This window comes from Macrobrachium rosenbergii, chromosome 11 (genome assembly GCF_040412425.1).
Source record: "Macrobrachium rosenbergii isolate ZJJX-2024 chromosome 11, ASM4041242v1, whole genome shotgun sequence".
In the NCBI taxonomy this organism is placed as follows: Eukaryota; Metazoa; Arthropoda; class Malacostraca; order Decapoda; family Palaemonidae; genus Macrobrachium; species Macrobrachium rosenbergii.
This window is the reverse complement of record NC_089751.1, coordinates 36542614-36563116: the sequence shown is the minus strand read 5'-3', so window position 1 is coordinate 36563116 and position 20503 is coordinate 36542614. Positions and strand designations below refer to the sequence as shown.

The 20503-nt window shown below is 38.8% G+C and overlaps 1 protein-coding gene across 6 annotated transcripts in view; it reads right to left on the bottom strand.

Moving 5' to 3' along the window:
• The window catches only part of dachs (unconventional myosin-IXb-like dachs), a 409496-nt gene that overhangs the window by 48064 nt on the left and 340929 nt on the right, over positions 1 to 20503 (bottom strand). For all 6 annotated transcript variants that reach the window (XM_067111608.1, XM_067111607.1, XM_067111606.1 and 3 more), the window contains one exon: positions 9038 to 9529. In XM_067111608.1, coding sequence (XP_066967709.1) covers positions 9038 to 9529 — 492 coding nt within the window. The remainder of the gene's footprint in view (positions 1 to 9037; positions 9530 to 20503) is intronic.

Below are 20503 nucleotides of genomic sequence, written 5' to 3'. Positions count from 1 at the left end.
GACAAACAAGACTGCATAAAATAAGAGGGAGAGAATCTTGATACTTTTGGAGAAATAAAATCCCCGAGGGAAACCATGCGGCCAGAACTTTTGTCCAAGGAATGCTAACAATGCAGTAACAGAGCAAGTGCAGTAGCCAAGTGTGTGAGTGAGTGAGTTTGTTTGTGTGTGTGTGTGTGTGTGTGTGTGTGTGTGTGCGTTGCCCCAATGTTGTTCATCGACAGTCATTACATCACAACCAGCGACCGAAGGGCGGAGGGGAGGGGAGGGGAGGGGGGGGGAGGGGAGGAGGAGGGGGAGGGGGAGGGGGAGGAGGAGGGGGGAGGAGGAGGGGAGGGGAGGGGAGGTGAAGGAAGGGAGGGGGAGGTGAAGGAAGGGGAGGGGGGGAAAGGAAGGGGGAGGAGGTTAATACTGACGGAGGTTGCTCTACCGCCGGCTGCGTCTGGTACTACTGCTTCTGCCGCCGCTGCCGTTGCCGCTGCCGCTGCCGCTGCTGCTGCTGGCATTAGTGGCGTTGCTGACAACAGACGAGAGAAAACGAGTCTACCTCGATGAATTTACGATGGGAGGTTAATCATCGACTTGCAAAAAAATTGGAAAATCATCTCCCTCCCTCCATGATATCTCATAATGGCGATCTCTCTCAAGATGCAAGGGGTTTCGCGGCGTCCCTTCTCGGTATTGCAGCGCCCTTGCCTGATAGGAGGTATTCGTAAACCCAGATTAATATCTTGGGCAGTTTAGTTAATTATCATTGTTGCTGATTTATTTATAAGTAAACTAGCATTGCGATTATGGGTTGTAGTCACATTTTTCTTATTTTCATAACTTTGACTTCTATCTCCCTGAATCTCAGTGATACTACAAACTGCAATCGTGCTCTCTCTCTCTCTCTCTCTCTCTCTCTCTCTCTCTCTCAACGAAGTTCAGCTTACAATTTTATTTTACACTAATCTAATTAAATAGTCTTACTTCTGTATGTGTTAAGAAATGCTATATGATACTACTTTGACACCTACAATGATACAGCCAAACCCAAACAAAGCAAAGTTAATTCATTTCGTGTTTTGTCTTTTTTACTTTCAATGACTGGCTTGGACTGTTTCCAGCTATTACTGTTATGTGTATATGTGTGTGTTTATATATGTATCTACAGTATACCTCTATATATACATTTACATACATATACATATATATACAGTATATATACTGTATATATATATATATATATATATATATATATATATATATATATATATATATATATATATATATATATATATATATATATATGTACAGGAATCATAATCTTTATTTCTATCTTTTGGCATTGAAACTCTATCTATGGCTCCTTCATACATTACTTAGAGATTCAGTTGTTACGTTTATTAATATTGGTGAAGAATGCTTCAACTGAATGCCCTTTTGTTACCACTTTTCCAGTAGAGGAAAATGTAATGTAAGTATATCTAGGTCAATCCATAAAATGAAACAAAATAATTTCCTATTTAATCTGTCTTATAAAAAATAGTGACACACACACACACTCTCTCTCTCTCTCTCTCTCTCTCTCTCTCTCTCTCTCTCTCTCTCTCTCTCTCTCTATAAAATGGCTATGGCAAGTTCGTCTCGAATGTGGATTCTTAACTTCTATTTCTGATGTGCTGACAAACTGGAACCTGTGGCTGATCATGTGCCTGAGAGTATGACTTTCTCTAACAGAGAGAGAGAGAGAGAGAGAGAGAGAGAGAGAGAGAGAGAGAGAGAGAGAGAGAGAGAGAGAGAGAGAGAGAGAGAGAGAATGTGAAACTTTACCTTAAAGCCTACAAGACAAGCAATAATGATGGTTAATTATGACAAAGTCTACAAGACAAGTAATGATGATGGTTAATTATAACTTAATTTACAACGTCTCATTTATGTTTATCTTTACACACACAGATATATATACATATGCATATATATATATATATATATATATATATATATATATATATATATATATATATATATATATATATATATATATATATATATATATATATATATATATATACATTACACACACACACACATATATATATATATATGTATGTATGTATATGTGTGTGTGTATATATATAATGTATTCGTGTATTCATTCCTTCAGTATTTACTCTATTCTATTCATAGCTCGAAAGTGGGTACAAGTAGCCGCAACTGTTTCCTTTTTAGTCGAGCTCCTGAACATCCCCAAGATCAACAACAAACTGGTCAGCTGGCTAAAAATATGTATTTATAAATTTCAGTACATGATTCATATCTTTCACTTGAGAGAGAGAGAGAGAGAGAGAGAGAGAGAGAGAGAGAGAGAGAGAGAGAGAGAGAGAGAGAGAGAGATTCTCTCAGATGAAAATGGTGGAAAAAAACTAAAAAAAAAAAAACAGGGTCCCAGGAGTGTTTGTATAAGTGATGCCCAAACATCGCGGGAGTCGAAGAAGGGGGAAAAATAAGCAAACCACACCAGATAGCACAAGAAAAAACTAGAACAGCACAAGCACATGCTTCCGCTAGTCCTGCTACCGCTGTCATATCTATCTCAACCACGATTTTTTTGCCCCAAAAAATTCTTTGCTTGAAAAAAAAAAAAAGATACCTGATTTTGTTCACTTACTGATCAATCATATGGATAATCGGCCTCGGCCCCAAATGAGTGGGTCAAGAGAACAGATTATTCGCACTTTATGTTATTCTGATATCCAACGTCTGAAAAAAGCAATGGCACGAAATGAGAAGTTTGAAACGTGCATAAGCGAAGACAGACTACAGGAGTCAAGTTTATCCAGGTAAAGACAATGCACGCCGCTATAATCCCCTATTCTTTACGAGGCAGATCTAGGCCTTCCTTTCAGCCTACTGGCATTCTTTTTCCATTCTCTTCGAACACTATATATATATATATATATATATATATATATATATATATATATATATATATATATATATATATATATATATGTGTGTATAAATGTGTGTGTGTGTGTGTGTCAGAGAGAAGAGAGAGAGAGAGAGAGAGAGAGAGAGAGAGAGAGAGAGAGAGAAGAGAAGAGAAGAGAAGAGAGAGAGAGAGAGAGAGAGAGAGAGAGAGAGAGAGAGAGAGAGAGAGAGAGAGAGAGAGAGAATTAATCTTTCCCGATTTCCTAAATCCATAGTCCCGACACTGAAACGCATATAATTCGCATAGTTTGCACCAGAATCGGCAACCGCCCGCGGGTGCACTGCCCGCGATCGTGTAGGCAGCCTCCTCAGCTGCGGCGGCAGGCAGACAGCGGCAGCATCCACTCCACTCCGTCTGCTGCCGAGCCACACACACTAAAAGGCTGCAGCAGGAGCAGCAGCAGCGGCCGGTAGCAGGTCGAAGGCGGTGCAGGTGGCCCACGTCGGTTAGGAGGAAGGGAGGAGGCGATCGAGGAGAGAAGGAGGGATTATGATGAGCGGTGGAGCCCACTTCATCAGTTATTACTGGATGTATATCGGGAGCTATCATCTCTCTCTCTCTCTCTCTCTCTCTCTCTCTCTCTCTCTCTCTCTCTCTCTCTCAGACGCTGATAATCAGCCTCAAGGCTGAACAGTACGCGGTCATCGCAATCTTGATATTGAAGCATCCGGCTTCTGTGAAATAATTCTTTCTTCGTACAAACACACACACATACAAATTATGGAGCAGGGTAATAATAAATTACATCTTGAGAGAGAGAGAGAGAGAGAGAGAGAGAGAGAGAGAGAGAGAGAGAGAGAGAGAGAGAGAGAGAGAGAGATTCGTAGACGGGGAAAAATGGATTCGTTATCATCGTCTCCTGTCATTCATGAAGAGCACAGAAGACTTCCTTGTTTGGGAAGACGGGCGGAGAGTTACTATGACGTCGTCTACCATAATCTCTTTCTATGCAGAAACTAAGAGATTCCTGCATTAAAAAAAAAATCTCAACATGTGCACGAGGGAGAAAAAGAGAGGGAGAGAGGAAAGACGAAGAGTGTGTATTAGGTCTCATTAACAGGGCATGATAAACATGATTTGCGTGTTGGCTTCCACAACCCAGCATTAACTCCAGAATTATAACCCAGCGAAGAGAGGGAGAAAAAACGCCTGCATATTATACCTGAGGAATCTTCGACGCAATGACTGCCCTTTTGCTACCTGGAGCGCAGCCACTTTCGGCTGTTTTTTTCATCTTTTACTTTTTCCATAGGATTTTATTTTTAGCTTTCGCAAGCAAAACTTTTGCGTTGAAGAAGTGTGACGTTATTTTTATTTCTTCTTTCTTTCTCTCTTTCTCTCTCCTTTGAATAATGGTCGAGGCGACAGACAGCTAGCTAAGTATACCCTGTAACTTGGTGCACAGCCCCGTAAAGAACACGTTTTCTTCCCCGGGTAATTTTAGGGTTGGACTATGCTATTATACAAGAGGCAACGCGCTCAGCTCTTTAGCTATGTTTTAAAAGTAATTTTTTCTTTTATAACAAAGGGATTTTTTTCAGCCTTTATGAAATACGAGCACACTTTAATTTCATAGATACGAAATCCCTGTCAGGGGCAACAGCTACCGTGCAAGTCGAGTTTAGCTTAAAGAATGTGTAAAATGCAAAAGACGTTTTGGAATTATGGAGAATGCAAAAGATCTAATGGAGTTGTGACGTACGCAAGGCTCACGGCTGATCACTTCGTTTCACGTAAAGCCTTCCTTCACGGAGGAATCTAAATAACAGCACGTATCTGCGTTTTATAAACTCACAACCTTGTTTGCTAGTACAGAGGCTCAATTTTTACTTGTTACACGGGTAATTAGCAGGCCGTCCAAAACATGATCTAAAAAGATACGAGGGATTAAGATAAGAAAATGTTCATAAGAAGACTAAATTATAACCATATTAAACACAAACACACCTGTATGTAGCGCACACAAATAGGCGACATGCTATTAACAAACACGATATGCATATAATGCTTTAGGAAAGTTTAATTCATATCCTTTCTTTTCGAATACATATGCTTTCCCGAATGTTGAAATCTTCATAAGTGTCAGTGTATTAGATGGATCAAAAGGCTTTGGTTAAAAAATATACGACATAAGAAAATGACGATCAAATCAACATGCACGGTTTAGTTAATATATTCCATGGAGCGTGATAAAATGGAAAATTTCCAATCTCAATCTATCTTCCGAAAAAAACGTAAATAAAAGATTCTTCGGTTTACTTTGGGGCCCAATGTGCTTACTTAACATCATAATTTGTGATCGGACCAAAACAAAATCTTTAATAGTCACTGCAACCTCCCAAGGAGAAAGGTCGGTTCATTCATTGTAAGTGAAGAAACCCGATGGTTCAGGTGACCCACCTACCCACTGCTTGGACAGGAACGCCCAGTTCCTTTACAGAACTACCACTTTTTCCAATTCAGTCTATATAATGCTTCTTAAATTTGATGAACATATTTTCATGTCCGAGTTCAGGATACCAGAGAGCACAAGCGGTGAATAAACACAGAGTTTACTTTCTTTCCTTAAGGGCTTCTCTTGGGAGCAAGAGCCCGTTCTGTCGTAAGGCCAGCTTTTTCTAACAGCAACAAAGCTCCGTCTCTCTCTATCCCCAGTTTGGCCATGTGTTTATGTTTTTTGCATAGTGAAGTGTCTAAACGTAAAGAGACAGATAATGTTTAATGACTCAAAGCCTCACTCCTTCTATGGCCTGAACATCGTCCCTTTTCCCTTTCCTAAAAGTTATATTTGGTATACACCGGTAGCCCTGCAGGACACGTCTAGCTTCAGTCGACCATCTTCATGGAGTAAAATTTGTGAATTAAAATTGATAGATTAGTGTGTAATCACTCTACCCGTATGCTCACAGGTTTTATAATATTTTACATTCTTCGGCAAATGTTGACTCATATATATTATACAAATATTTTCAAGAATCATGTACGCTGTCATTTTTATATATTAAAATCATGACTAAATTTACCTTGTTTCGAGCCACAACCAGACTGTCATACACCCTTCCCCGTTATCTTGATGTACAAATACTTAAAGGATTAAATATCATCCTAATCTAATATGTGCATATTTTTCAGCTTGACCAACAACAAGCTTTTGTTTTTAACCAGAAAAAAATGAGGCATAAAGGATAAAAGTAAGTTCCAGCGAATAAGTCTACCTTGCTGATACCGAGATAATGGCAAGTCGAGGGAGATTTAAAATTCCATCGTCAAGATCCTCCATTCTCACAAACTTTTCAGGTTCTGTTTGGAGCCTCCAAACAAGCATGCAACCAGGCGACAGGACAGCGAGATGCTCCGACTTTGGAGCGTAAAAGCAAAAGCACCTCAGGCAACATAAGACAGATATCTCACGGTAAGAAAACGGTAACCCACGCTCACAGTGACTTACAAACACACATGCGCGCTCACAGGTGCGTGCATGATAATATCATACATGCTTCACTCATACATTCATTAAATATAAGCACACTATATTCAGATGGCAATACAGAAGTGCACATTTATTTACGCATAAGCGCATACGTTCGTGGTAACACTGCCAAATAATAAAGCCTCTAACAAACTATTACATAACCCCCTTGGGGGACAATGCCAGCAGTGCAACTAACGCGGTGCACTGTAGGCATTCATTAAGGTTCTTTGCAGCTTCTCTTCGGCCCCTAGTTACAACCCCTTTATTCCGTTCATTATACATCCATTCAAATTCTCTTTCTTCCATCTTACTTTCCACCTTCTCCTAACAATTGTTTCATTATGCAACTGCGAGGTTGTTCCTCCTGTTACACCTTTAAGACCTTTTACTCTCAATTTCCCTTTCATCGCTGATATCTACTTTATAATAAGTCCCAGCGTTTGGCCTTTGACCTAAATTTTATATTCCATTCCATACGTTCGTGGTACCATTGGAATATGACAAGGAGTCTAACTTCATACCACATTTCAGATGTAAACTAACCGTCTTACTTCATAATCGTTTGCCCCCTTTCTAATACTCTAAATAAAATATTCACAACTTTTCTTTACACTTATAACACGACTCAGGTCTTAAATAAGAAATTCTAACCGAGAGGGATAAAACGAAATCTTGCCCTGCAATGGTCGGTGCCAGACTATGGGAAAGAACAGCTATTTAGGAACTCCGTAATCTACATAGCATGCAAACACATTCACGCACGAACAGAGAGAGAGAGAGAGACTTTCACGGATATAGACACCACAAAACTAATAAACTGCAAGATGTCCATAGAACGCTGATTTACTGATGTTACTGATTGAGTTAAGATGTCATAAAGCCAGCACGGGCTCTTGCTCATAGAACAGTTCGTTTTACACACACATATAAATATATATATATATACATACATACATACATATACGTGTGTGTGTGTTTGCAGAGTCGAGGTTTGTTCGGTTTTTCATAGTGTGCCGACCGAAATGTGGTGTCTCAGGCCCAGCGGTTTAGGTGACACCAGTGCCGTACATACACGTGGTCAAGTGGATGCTCCGTAATTACCCGCCGATCTTACCAGCTAAATCTGGTGTTGCAGTGGAGCGTGGGCTGTTGAGTACCGTATCCCTGTTTTCTCTTTATGCGCTAATGCCCCTGGTTAATGCAAAAGAAACAATTGCAGTTATTGTTTTATTTATTAGAAAAGATACGTTACTTTTCACTTGCTATTACTTGCATCAGTCATTACAACTATTAATACTTTTCAAGGTGAACTACTTTTGCTGCCAACAGCTTCTTCCTAATAAATCCTCAACCATCCATTCATGCATTTCACCAACCTTTTAAAATGTTCTCATATCTTTAACAAGTTGTTTTCATTTATACCCTGTGATTCATTTTTCTCTGCAGTGCGGTACAAATATATATATATATGTATATGTGTGTATATATTTATATATTATATATATATATATATATATATATATATATATATATATATATATATATATATATATATATATATATATATATATATATATATATCTCATAACCTTTGACGCTGGTTTCCGACAATCTTAATATTACTAACATTTGTTGGTTGAAATACCAACATACCACTTAGGAAGGAAAGAGCTTCGTTCACTTCCCATTCAGATTCTCGGCTTGCAGAGCTATAGAAACCAATCAGGATTATTCTTATTGATGATTCTTCTTTCTTGCTTTCTGAGCTAATGCTCTTTCTACAGTAGAATTTTATTGTTTCTTTCACATATTCTCTTTACTTTGTTTTTATTATTTTTCCTGTTAGGTTTTTGGTCCAACTTAATAAACGTAATTAGGATTGGGTCCCGTCCTGCAAATTGCTCTCATCCTCTCTCTCTCTCTCTCTCTCTCTCTCTCTCTCTCTCTCTCTCTCTCTCTATATATATATATATATATATATATATATATATATATATATATATATATATATATATATATATATATATATATATATATATATATATATATATATATATATCTTTGCAAAGAGGTTCTACTAGTTATGAGTAATGTACTTTGCTTGGCTTATGAAAGAAACGTCAATATACTGAAAGGGCATATATTATTTCAGCTCATTAAAAAGTAATCAAGACTGTTTTTACACTACAACTGACCTTCCTCATCATTATCAGAGAGTAACTGCTACTTCTGTTAATAATAACAACGGATTTAATAATAAATCTTTGAATTCAACTTCGACCATCAATAAGCGAAATAAACTTGTCAAAAATCATCTTGAAAGGTAAATCTGAGAGACTTCCCAATATGAAAGTATGCATAATCAAGCATGCATAATTAGAGGAGACATCACCAAGCACTGATGTTACCTATCAGGGCCATTGTAACCTATGGCGGCCTACCATAAGCTTTCTAACCTAGCAGGGGGTCAGGGACCGTCCCCCAAAACAACCATCACTCGGGAACTCCCAAAGTGTTGCGAACCCAAAAACTCTGAGAGAAATCACATAAAAAAAGTAAACAAGTACACCAAAGCTGAAGTTACTTACCCGCCAAAAACGACTGCGAAGCGCTGTGAGGGTCGGCGAGCGTGGAGTTGTTGGGCGTAATCTGGGCGTCAGAACTACCGGGCGTGGGCGTCCTGCTGCCAAGAGGGTAATTGGGCGGTAGTTGAGGGGAATTACTATTACTGTATGTGTTGTTTTTGTTGTTGTTGCTGGAGTTGTTGGTGGAGGCAGTCGAGTTGGTATTGATGGAACTTGGGGTGTTGTGAGAAGAGGGGTTGTTACCGTTGGCGGGGGCGGTTGTGGTGGCGGTTGTGGCAGCAGCAGCAGCAGCAGCAGCGGCGGCGGCGGCGGCGGCGGCAGCGGCAGCGGTGGTGGAGGAGGTGGCGTTGGTATTGTTGGTGGGCGTGTGTTGGGGGGCTGCGGGCGCGGAGTGGTGAAGCGAAGGAGGAAGGCGGGAGCGGAGTGTGACGAGCTCACACCCTAAGGACCTCAGCCGCTGCTCCAGTTGCGCCGCCTCGCTCGTCCCGCACGCATCTGAAGGAGGCCAGGGAGGAGACACACCACATTAGATAAAGGAACATCAAATTTAAGGTCTCGTTTCATAACCTAATAACTGCCTTATGCTTCTAATTAACATATGGAAGAGACAAAATACATAAGTCAAGGGACGTCAAATTTAAGGTCTCATTTCTTAACCTAATAACTGACTTTTATGCTTCTAATCAATATATGGAGGAGACAAAATACCTAATTAAGATATATGAAATTTAAGGTCTCATTTCATAACCTAATAATTGAATTATGCTCCTAAATAATATACGGAGACAAAAGGCATAATTAAAGGGACATCAAATTTAAGGTTTTATTTGATAACCTGATAATTCCATCACATTTCCAATGAATATATGGGGGAGAGAAAATACACACGTAAAGGAACATAAAAATTTAGGCTTTTGTCTGTTATGAAAACAAAAGAATCATTTCAAGACTGCGCTATAAACCATTAGAGAGAGGAACTTTCTTTTAAAGAGTTCATCTGAAGGAGACAAAAAACAAGAGATAAAGGTAACGGTATAGTATCAAATTCAAATTCAAGATTTTGTCTGATAAGAAAATAAGGGAAAGACATTCTTACGAAATATGTGAACACAATATTGATAAAAATCCTTTACTTAAAAACAGGAGATTTCGACTGATCAGACACATGAGATCATGCTTCGAATGGAACATATGAATGAAATATTGGTGATAGGCTTATGTTCTCCAGCAAGAAAGGTAAACATCGAGGATGAAATGCGTCATATACGATACAGTAAATCTAAGACTTCATCTTATGGAAAAATTATTGGATTGTATATGTATGGACAAATTTTCTCAAAAAGCTAACAGTCCCTCTAGGAGACAAACGTATTTGATGACGATACACCAACTTCGTTTAACAGCTTATCTTACGCTTCTAATGAAATACAGAATCACAATTTGGATAAAATATATGTTCCCTCTAGTAAGAAAGGCCAGATTAGTTTTATAACGCTTATCGAAGGGTGTAAATATATTACAGATCCCATTCATACTTTAAACAAGTACACACACACACACAACGGCTTTATTAATCTTTCAACAATTAGGATTATTAATCTTTCAACAATTAGGAGAATAAAAACTTTATCATCGCAATATAAAACCATGAGTATGGGAATACCATTACTGTTCATGTTTTCATCCTAAAAGCACAGAACTATCTCAAACACAAAGAGAAAAAAATCACAACTTAAACTGAGAGCAAGAAAGCACTAAAGCCTTGAAAACTTGAAGTCAAGAGCAATCAAAATACATTTACTCAAGGGTGCATTATAATCTGCAGTTGCAAACTGTATAATAATAACTAGTGAGTATTTGCAAGACGACTATCGTACAGCAAGTCAGGAAAGAATGATAGTGGGAGTCCTTACTTGAAAAAAACTTATGACAGATCGGCAAATCAACCATTTGACGAGCGAGCAAATAAGATTTATCAATAAAATCTTGTTTTTAAGAGAAATAACCGTGATATCCCAGTAATAACACCTATTTTAGTTTTTTTTTTGAAGAGGAAACTATTGCGCCTGGTTTGTCTGTCCGTCTGCAGTTTTAGCTGTCCGCCTTCAGATCTTTAAAACTACTGAGGCTAGTGGGCTGCAAATTGGTATGTTAATCATCCACTCTCCAATCATCAAACAGAGCAAATTGCAGCCCTCTAGCCTCAGTAGTTTTTATATTTAAGGTTAAAGTTAGCCATAATCGTGCGTCTGGCAACGATATGGGCCAGGCCACCACCGGGGCGTGGTTAAAGTTTCATGGGCCGCGGCTCATATAGCATTATAACGAGACCACCGAAAGATAGATCTATTTTCGGTGGTCTTGATTAAACGATGTACAGAAAACTCGATTGCGCCGAAGAAATTTCGGCGCATTTCTCACTTGTTAATACACAACTCTGTTAAGACTACCTGTAATATCATTTTCTATGAAGAACACATGAATATAAAATGAGTTGACCGTTTAGCATATCGCTGTAAATTATTCCCAGTGTTAAAAATCATCTCATTAGTCAAAACTAATGAGATGACTGTAAAGGATGCCCAACGGTGCTACAAGAGTATTATACCAAACAGGATACACCTCCCTTAACTGGAAATGAAATCAACATCCCCGAGCTGTCTGTAGCTTAAAACGCGTTAAAAATGATCGATTACTACACAGTACTCCTTATGACCAAACCATGATGTTATGTAAGCATAAATCTTGAATAACCGTAAATTATATATAAAAAGGATGTTCTAGGCACCCAAATCTTACTTGTATGATTGGGGTAAATGACAGAGTTGGTGCTCTACGGATTTTCAGGCCACTAAAGGCTGGTTAGCGATCAGACTACTGTTGGTCTACAAAATGAGACAGTTCAAGCTCAACACGAAAATTATGCTAATTTACTGTAGTTTTCAACGCCCCCTTCACATTTATTTGCCATATGAGAATGCTGCTAACCTTAACAGAGATGTGGAGCGGATCAGCAAGTGACATAGTGACATACTTAACTGGCGATGATGAGGAACTCCAGGAAAATTAGACTTATCGATTACCATATCTCACACCATGCTACCACTCCACCATTTGCATTGCACAGATAACACCACTTAAAGAGTCTGATATTTTCCAAAATTCGGTGTTCTTTTCCTTCCACGTTCTCCTTTTATTAGTAAGAAATAAATAAACTCCCTAATGTTGCCAGAAAGCGCTAGTATTCTAGTCTTCCTATATTTAGAGAGGTCGTGGCATTAATGTTACGAGATTCTAATTTCTCATTGTTGGAACTGTCTTCTCTTGCCAGGACGTCAGCAGTCTCAATGATCATCTTCCCAACATGACAGCTCGAAGTGATGATTTTCTTCTTCGAGAAAATGGTAATTAACGGTCTAGACCACAACCGGAAGACATATTTTGGCCAGTTTCAACAGGAATATTTTTTCCATACAGTATCGTAGCGTTATTATCTTCAAGTCCCCCCCCCACCCCTTTTTGTAAATACTCCTTAACTCAATAAGCGATTTTCATTTTCATTCTTCATCATTATCATCAAAGTTTTATAAGATAAATCTGTTAAAGTTATTGGCCTCAGACCTACTGCCCTAGGGTTTTTCTTCTTTTTAACCATTTTCGTCTTTGATTTCCTCTTAATCTACGGGTTTTTCCCCTCATTCTACTTCTTCCCTGTCTCGAAACTTCAACTGTGAATAGAGTAATGGTCAAAACCACTGAAAAGTCAGATGCACCAAACAGGGAAACATGGTGATAAGTTTTTCTCTCATATAAATGTCAGCAAGAGCTTGACAGAGGGAAGAGAGACCCGATTAATAAGCACTCAGACGAGAGACGTACGCCACGGCAAAATGCGAAGGTGAGAGAGAGAGACAGAGAGAGAGAGAGAGAGAGACGGGGAGGATGGGCGGTATACGCGTGGGATGGGCGTGTGTGGGGCGCGTGTGATGTGGAAGTAATGATAGCGGGAGCAGCCACTTGGCCACCAATGATCACGACGCATCTGTCCGCCACCACTGCCAGTCACGACCAGTCAGTCCTTCGGTGACCTCCCTACCCGTACCACCCACACTATCCAACCCTTCTGCTAGATCCATGAAGTTCCGCTATTGTCCACTGCGATTGGCTACTCGCTGTTTCTAGCAACTTTCCTTCGACCTATAACCTTTGAGCTAGACCTTTAAAACCCACTGGTCTCCCATGCCACTTCTATTTCTCTCTCGGCCTACAACAGCCTTTTAGCTAGACCGCTACCCACTGCTACTGTTACTACTCGCTATTTCTACTTGCTCGGCCTACGCTTCGTGCCTAGGCATGGCTCTTCTCTCGCGCCCACAGACAATTTCGGCGAGTTTCTTAAAAGTCTGCGGGCTCCCGCCCTAGCTCAACGCCCCCGCTTCAATTACGCTGAGGTCACGAAGGAGAAAAGACAAGAAATGTATGTACTGACGGCGGCCGTTTGCCCTTCCCGCGGGAGATTCAATTTTCTTTCGATCTCAAAAGCGATCTCCTTGAATGACTCAGGCGTTACGGAGTGTTTTTTTTTTTTTTTTTTGGGGGGTTAAAGAAGACGAGTTTATTGAGGTTTAAAGCCTCTGTCCAACTGTTAAGAAGGAGGCACTATTGACTGCCTGTAAAACGTTATTGTAAGGTTCCTGCGTTGGGTTCAAGTTTGCATTTATGAGAATAGATATTTTTTCTACATTAACCCGACAAATAGTTAGAAGCGATATTTTTTCTGATATTATTACCGACTGCACATAAGGTTGGATGAAATTTCTTACTTCACTAACACATTAACTGGTATAATTTCACCTTGTTTTACACAAACTCCGATCAAGACAAACAAAAATAACCATTATTTAATTCGGAAAAGCATAAGTGAAGTATATTATCTGTTTGATGGTTTTCCAGTCTTTCTCGTCTTTCAAATACTCAACTTCATGCACGATTGCATGAGGTTATTCTCGTTTCAGTCTGAAAAGACCGGGCCTTTTGTTAGCTACAGAACTTTTGTTAGCTACAGAAATACCCCGGCAACGACATTTAGAATATAATGTGTTATGGTCTTAACTTAGCACCTTAATGGCATCCAAACCATACCTCCTGAATGAAACAGTGCTCATAAAGTTATGCACTCCACAAGACGCATTCTTGTTCCCTACATATGCTCCCAATTTAACCAACAACAATACTTATACCGTATTTGTTGGTAGGTAATGCAGTGCCTTTTATTTTCGAAGTTGGCTCCCCAGCTGGTCACATCAATTACAAGAACGACCTAAAAGTTTGGGAGTTAAATTTTACTGGACAGGATAGAACGACCCGCCCAGCCCCGAGAGTAATGCGAAAGAAGGAAAACGGAGGTAAACACAGTTTATGAGAGCATGAATGAGGCCGACCCATCTGCGCTTTATTGATCTGTGATTATTCTGAGCGCAATAATAAAGCTCATTCAACAAAAAGAGAAGCTGGCAAGTATGAAAGCATGGCTTCCTTGAAGACCTTAATTCGACTTTAAAAAAAAAAATTTGTTCAACGTATTAAGTTAAATTTACAGAGATGAAGTGAATAACCTCAAATCTATAGTTAGAGCGGAAGACTAATTTTGACCTGAGCCCTATTTCCACAAAAAAAAAAAAATTTTTGTAACATTCCGAAGCAGCGGTCAGTTGTTTTACTCAGCAAAACGCCATAAGATTTACATAAGTTTACTTAATACATCATACATCTAGGGAGATGAGACTCAAAATATATCTAGGAAAAACAGAAGTAATGAATTCAAATTTACTGAAAGACTAAAACAGTAAATGAAACAATCGGCAGCATGGAAAGGCTTGAAAAAATACATTGAATTTGCCTACTAACTTAAGTTTAGTCTAGTACGATCTGTATTGCTATACTGACATGGATCTTGGTATGGCGATGAAAATACTTTCAAGAGATTTTGTCGATTTGAGAATTAGGTTGCAATTAGAATATCAGGAGCCAGATTGCAGGATACTTAGAAATCATACCGTGAGGGAAATTACGGAAGTTCCATATATAGGTGAGATAATAATGGAGGGGAGATAGAGATGGTTTGGTTATGTCCTTCGCACAAACCCTAGAAGAATAATACATGATAGCGTCAGCTAAGTTCCTGTGGGCACCAGAAGAGCTGGAAGACCCAGACCTAATTGGATACGAACTATGAGAAGGGAGGCTGGAGATGAGAGATTTGTGAAAGATAAAGCACGGGAAAGACATAAATGGTGGAATTTCACTGAAGCCCTTTGCGTCATGCAGCGCTGGAGACAATAATGACAATGAACGTGTTTCTAAATGGTTTTCATTTAATCAAAGCTAATTTATTTGTAACCACCTCACCTCTTGTTAACTGATGATCATTTTGGTATGCCGCAAATTTTTCTAAATATTTTTCCCGTTGACGCTTTCGAGAAAGTTGGAACACTTGTCTTTTATATATATGACTAATGTAGGCCAGAAAACAACAAAAACGACAATAGTTTAATTATACTAATCACAAAGTTATTATTTGGACACTGGAGACCTTATCCCTTGTGGGAAATGTGTTAACTACTAAAAGACCAGCACAAAAACACAAAAACAAACGCAACAGCAATTTAATTATGATATTAATGAAATTTTTATTTGAACAAAGCAATGATAATTCAGCGGTCGTTGTTACCTCATAATAGAGGAAGAAAACAGTCCAAGGGACAGTGGAAACAGGGAAGCCCAATGTATACAAAAACAGGCAGCAATATTGCGAATCTTTATTCTTCTGGCATTGGGACGTTTGAATTCACATTCCGGTATTTTGCATAATGTTACCGTAACTATGAGCCATTTCTTTGAGGTCTGACTCCGAATTCCTAAATACCTTTGGAGAGTGAGAGAAAGATTTTAAGTACCCCGAATTCCTAAATATCTTTGGAGAGTGAGAGAAAGATTTTAAGTACCCCGAATTCCTGAATATCTTTGGAGAGTGAGAGAAAGATTTCAAGTACACGTGTGGGTAGATATAACAATATTTCCAGAAAAAAAACCTTCCATTCTATTTGTACGAACACACACAAAAAAGGGGGGGATTAAAACAAATTTGTCGTTAACGGAAAATTGATGTTTATCCTTTGGATAAACTTGCAATATTTTACAGTGAAAGCAAAATACGGGGTTTCAGCACAAACTGAGGCTCACTTAACCCCAGGAATGAGAGAGAGAGAGAGAGAGAGAGAGAGAGAGAGAGAGAGAGAGAGAGAGAGAGAGAGAGAGAGAGAGAGCAGGCGAATGAGCTGTAACGGGGCACGAGTTGGCATGGTATCATTAGGGCATCAGTCGGAACCTTGGATTACAGGAGAAGTTTCATTGTGTCGTTACAAGTACAGATGGCACTAATAATGCTAATGATTTAAGTGGGTGTCTATTTAGGAACGGTCGTTAAAGTAGTGTATCCTGAAAAAGGTCATGCACAATGCTAAAGAGAGAGAGAGAGAGAGAGAGAGAGAGAGAGAGAGAGAGAGAGAGAGAGAGAGAGATCTGGCCAACTACAACTGAATATGCGCCGTTGGCACCGAATAGTTTTATTTTCTGGAAATCTTGCTTCTAAGGATTACATAACAAATCGTTTTAGACACAGACACAAACACACTCACACATTATATATATATATATATACATATATATATATATATATATATATATATATATATATATATATATATATATATATATATATATATATATATACATATATATATATATATATATATATATATATATATATATATATATATATATATGTGTGTGTATATATATATAAATGTATGTAATTTAAGTGGCAACTCCTTCTTCAGGGTCGTGACTCAAATGACCCTATATTTTTTTTTTTCTTTTATTTCTTGAATTCACGGATTGGAATTTGCTGATTACTGTTACTGTGGACAAGTGACTGAATCCTTTGTCATCTGCTTTTCGCTTACTGTAGTTTATTAGTTTTCCAATTCCACACCAAACTATTTACCAAACCCTTCAGGTTAATGTGGAACAAACTTCTTCCAAGATAAAGTAAACCATTTCGTTCTTTATAATAAAGCACAATGAGTTAAGTCCGTGTTGTTCTCGTAATTTATACATAATTTCTACATAACAAAACTCCATCTTTAATAGATTTTTCTATACTAATCCCCTTGCTGGTACATATGACAACATCACTCAGTCATAAGCATCCTTATATACTCTTTAGAATCATTTAAGACGATTACGTCACGACACATCGACATAAAGCCACAAAGGGCTGTGACCATCGCGCGCGATGACGTAAGCTGAACGTCCGAAATTTGCATTTTCAGGAATGATGACGTCAGCTCCTCCATAGCCATTGTTATTAGGATTCGCACACTTCGGAGATGCGAACGAAGGAATGCGAGCGTAGGCTAGGTTTAGATTTTTTTTATTTTTTAAGGCCACCAGTCGATACCTAAATACGGGCATAAGGGGCATATTCCAACGGCAGCCAATGATACATCGCTCGTAATTTAAAAGATTATAGCCAGAGGGTGGGTTAAGTAGGGGGGAGGGAGAGAGAGAGAGAGAGAGAGAGAGAGAGAGAGAGAGAGAGAGAGAGAGAGAGAGAGAGAGAGAGGAGCTTGCCGGAGTGAAAGAGAGGGACGAGGCTTCATCTGCTAAACCTAAATCATAACCCCCTCTCTCTCTCTCTCTCTCTCTCTCTCTCTCATTGACTCGTGATAATTTTATTTCTATTGCTTTATGCTCACGGAAAATTTCCCAGTAACTGCACTCTATGAAGTTACACGCGAACTCAAGTAGAGGAACAAGGAAAAAACATTAGCAGGTGGTATTTCTAGACCCCTTTGAAGACTGGTAACAAAACACCCGATCCGCTACTCGAAATTTATACGCGCGACTACCATCTCTTCAAAGACGACTAATTATAATGATAAAGCCCTATGTCGCCTTCATTTCATCAGCATGACTCTCTTCTCTCTGAAAACAGTTTCTTTTTTTTTCGGGTGGGAGGTGGGAGGGGTCTTACGGCCCTTCTATTAATAATTTTTACGCGCTGATACAACACAGATCCCCAGACCACGGCTGCTGCCTTCTTAATTTTGTTAAGGCCGGAAAATTAAAGGATGACTATCGCCTAAGTTTAAATGTAAGTTAAGGAAGCACTGATGTTCCTCGTTTGGGTTACATCATCGCGTGACTAATACTGGGAAATAAGGAGCGAGATTTGATTCATACGAAGTGGCCGCTCCTCTGTCCAGGCCGCACGACCCTCGAGGTATCCATTTCTCTTAAATAGAAAAAAAAAAAATCCGATTTCCTCTTTCATTTTGCGTCTCTTCGTTGCTTGTGTCCGAACGAAATGCCAGAGTGAATATCTTGATGGCTGGACTCTCAAATCAGGAGTGAAAGGTCCCAGGATCGACTTCAGAGTAAGCCACAATTCTTAAGGTCTCTTTTTCTGGAAATACGTAGTGATATGTACCTGGAAGTCATTTAATTGTGGTGGGTCGCTAACCAGGTGAAGAAGAGTATGGGCTAGTAACCGTAAGCCCGGCACCCACTGGAGACACAGCCACTTAACGCAGCAAAAGACGCACAGTGACTGCGCGTAAATATATTAAATGAATGAACTGAACTTCACCCTCAAGCAGGACTTTCCCACTACGTTCTTGCAACTCAGAAGACACGAGTTGAAATCGTGCTTGAAAGCTGAAGTTCTGCTCTTTATTTAATTATCATTTATAGCTTTCATAACACATAAAAGGTGATTATGAATATTTCAGTCCTGAGGTGCGCGAGAGCTTGCTGTGGAAGTATAGCCTACTTGGGGTACACAGCAAGTAGGGGCACTGACTTCCGAATGACGAAAAAGAACACGAGTTCAGATCCTTGAGAGGTAAAGTTCTATCCTCTCATTTAATTGTCAGTTAAGGCATATATATATATATATATATATATATATATATATATATATATATATATATATATATATATATATATATATATATATATATACACTGCAAGTAGTTGGCAGTTGCTAAAAACTTGAACAAAATATATATATATATATATATATATATATATATATATACATATACATATATATACTGTATAATATTATACATACATACATATATATATATATATATATATATATATATATATATATATATATATATATATTATATATATATACAGTATATCTATATGTGCATGTGAGCAAGCGCGACTGAGTGTGTACGTAACGATTTGGCTGCACAATGACATTTTCATTCGTTTTCAACAGAAGGTATCTTTATCCACGCCAAGGAAAACTACACCATACGCGCAGAATACAACTGAATGAATTAAATAACTTGAATCCATGCCAAAGAACCTGGTGATTCAAATATACTGAAATCAAAGCGTCCATAACTAAGGAATAAAAATAAGAACCCCCTTAAATCTCTCTCTCTCGCTCTCTCTCTCTCTCTCTCTCAACAAGCAATTAATTAAGAAAACATTTTAAATGGATTACGATAATAATACCTTTAGCTAAACCCAAACGCAACACTCCTCCTGCCAAACCAGAACGCTCATTCACAAGGGTTGTGGATCTAGTTTCTGTGCCAACCACTTTCTTTCCGGTCCTCTGTCGCCATAACATCATCCTAGTTAGGAATTAATGCTGAGAGAGAGAGAGAGAGAGAGAGAGAGAGAGAGAGAGAGAGAGAGAGAGAGAGAGAGAGAGGGCACTTGTCACTGATCCTGGTTTAATTATAAAGAGAAAATGACACGTTCTGGAGAGAGAGAGAGAGAGAGAGAGAGAGAGAGAGAGAGAGAGAGAGAGAGAGAGAGAGAGAGAGAGAGAGAGAGGAGCTTGTCAATGATCCTGACTTGATTTTGCTGTTATGAGGAAATGCCCAGATCCTGGTTTAATTATACTGTAAAGAGAAAAGGACACGTTCTGAGAGAGAGAGAGAGAGAGAGAGAGAGAGAGAGAGAGAGAGAGAGAGAGAGAGAGAGAGAGAGAGGGGGCTTGTCAATGATCCTGGCTTGATTTTGCTGTTATGAGGAAATGTCATTTAATCATTTCCAGGAAAGGATAATGGATAACAAAAAAGAAATGTGCAAAATAAAAGCTGTTCCTTTCTTAGAATAAAGAAGCTGATATGCTATTATGAAAAAGTGATAAAGACAATATCACGTGAGATTATCAAGATAGATTACCGAATTAGATTTCTGTATGGTACCTAATAATGATAGCAACTGCTGAATAAAACCAAGAGCAATACCTTTAAAGATGGCAAATCTGATTGCATAAAACTAAGAGCAATAACGAAAAGCAACGGTACAAAAGTTTGCCAAAGAAATCTACCAGTACAATGTAACTGTAAGTTTCAGTACTTTGTTCCTGTA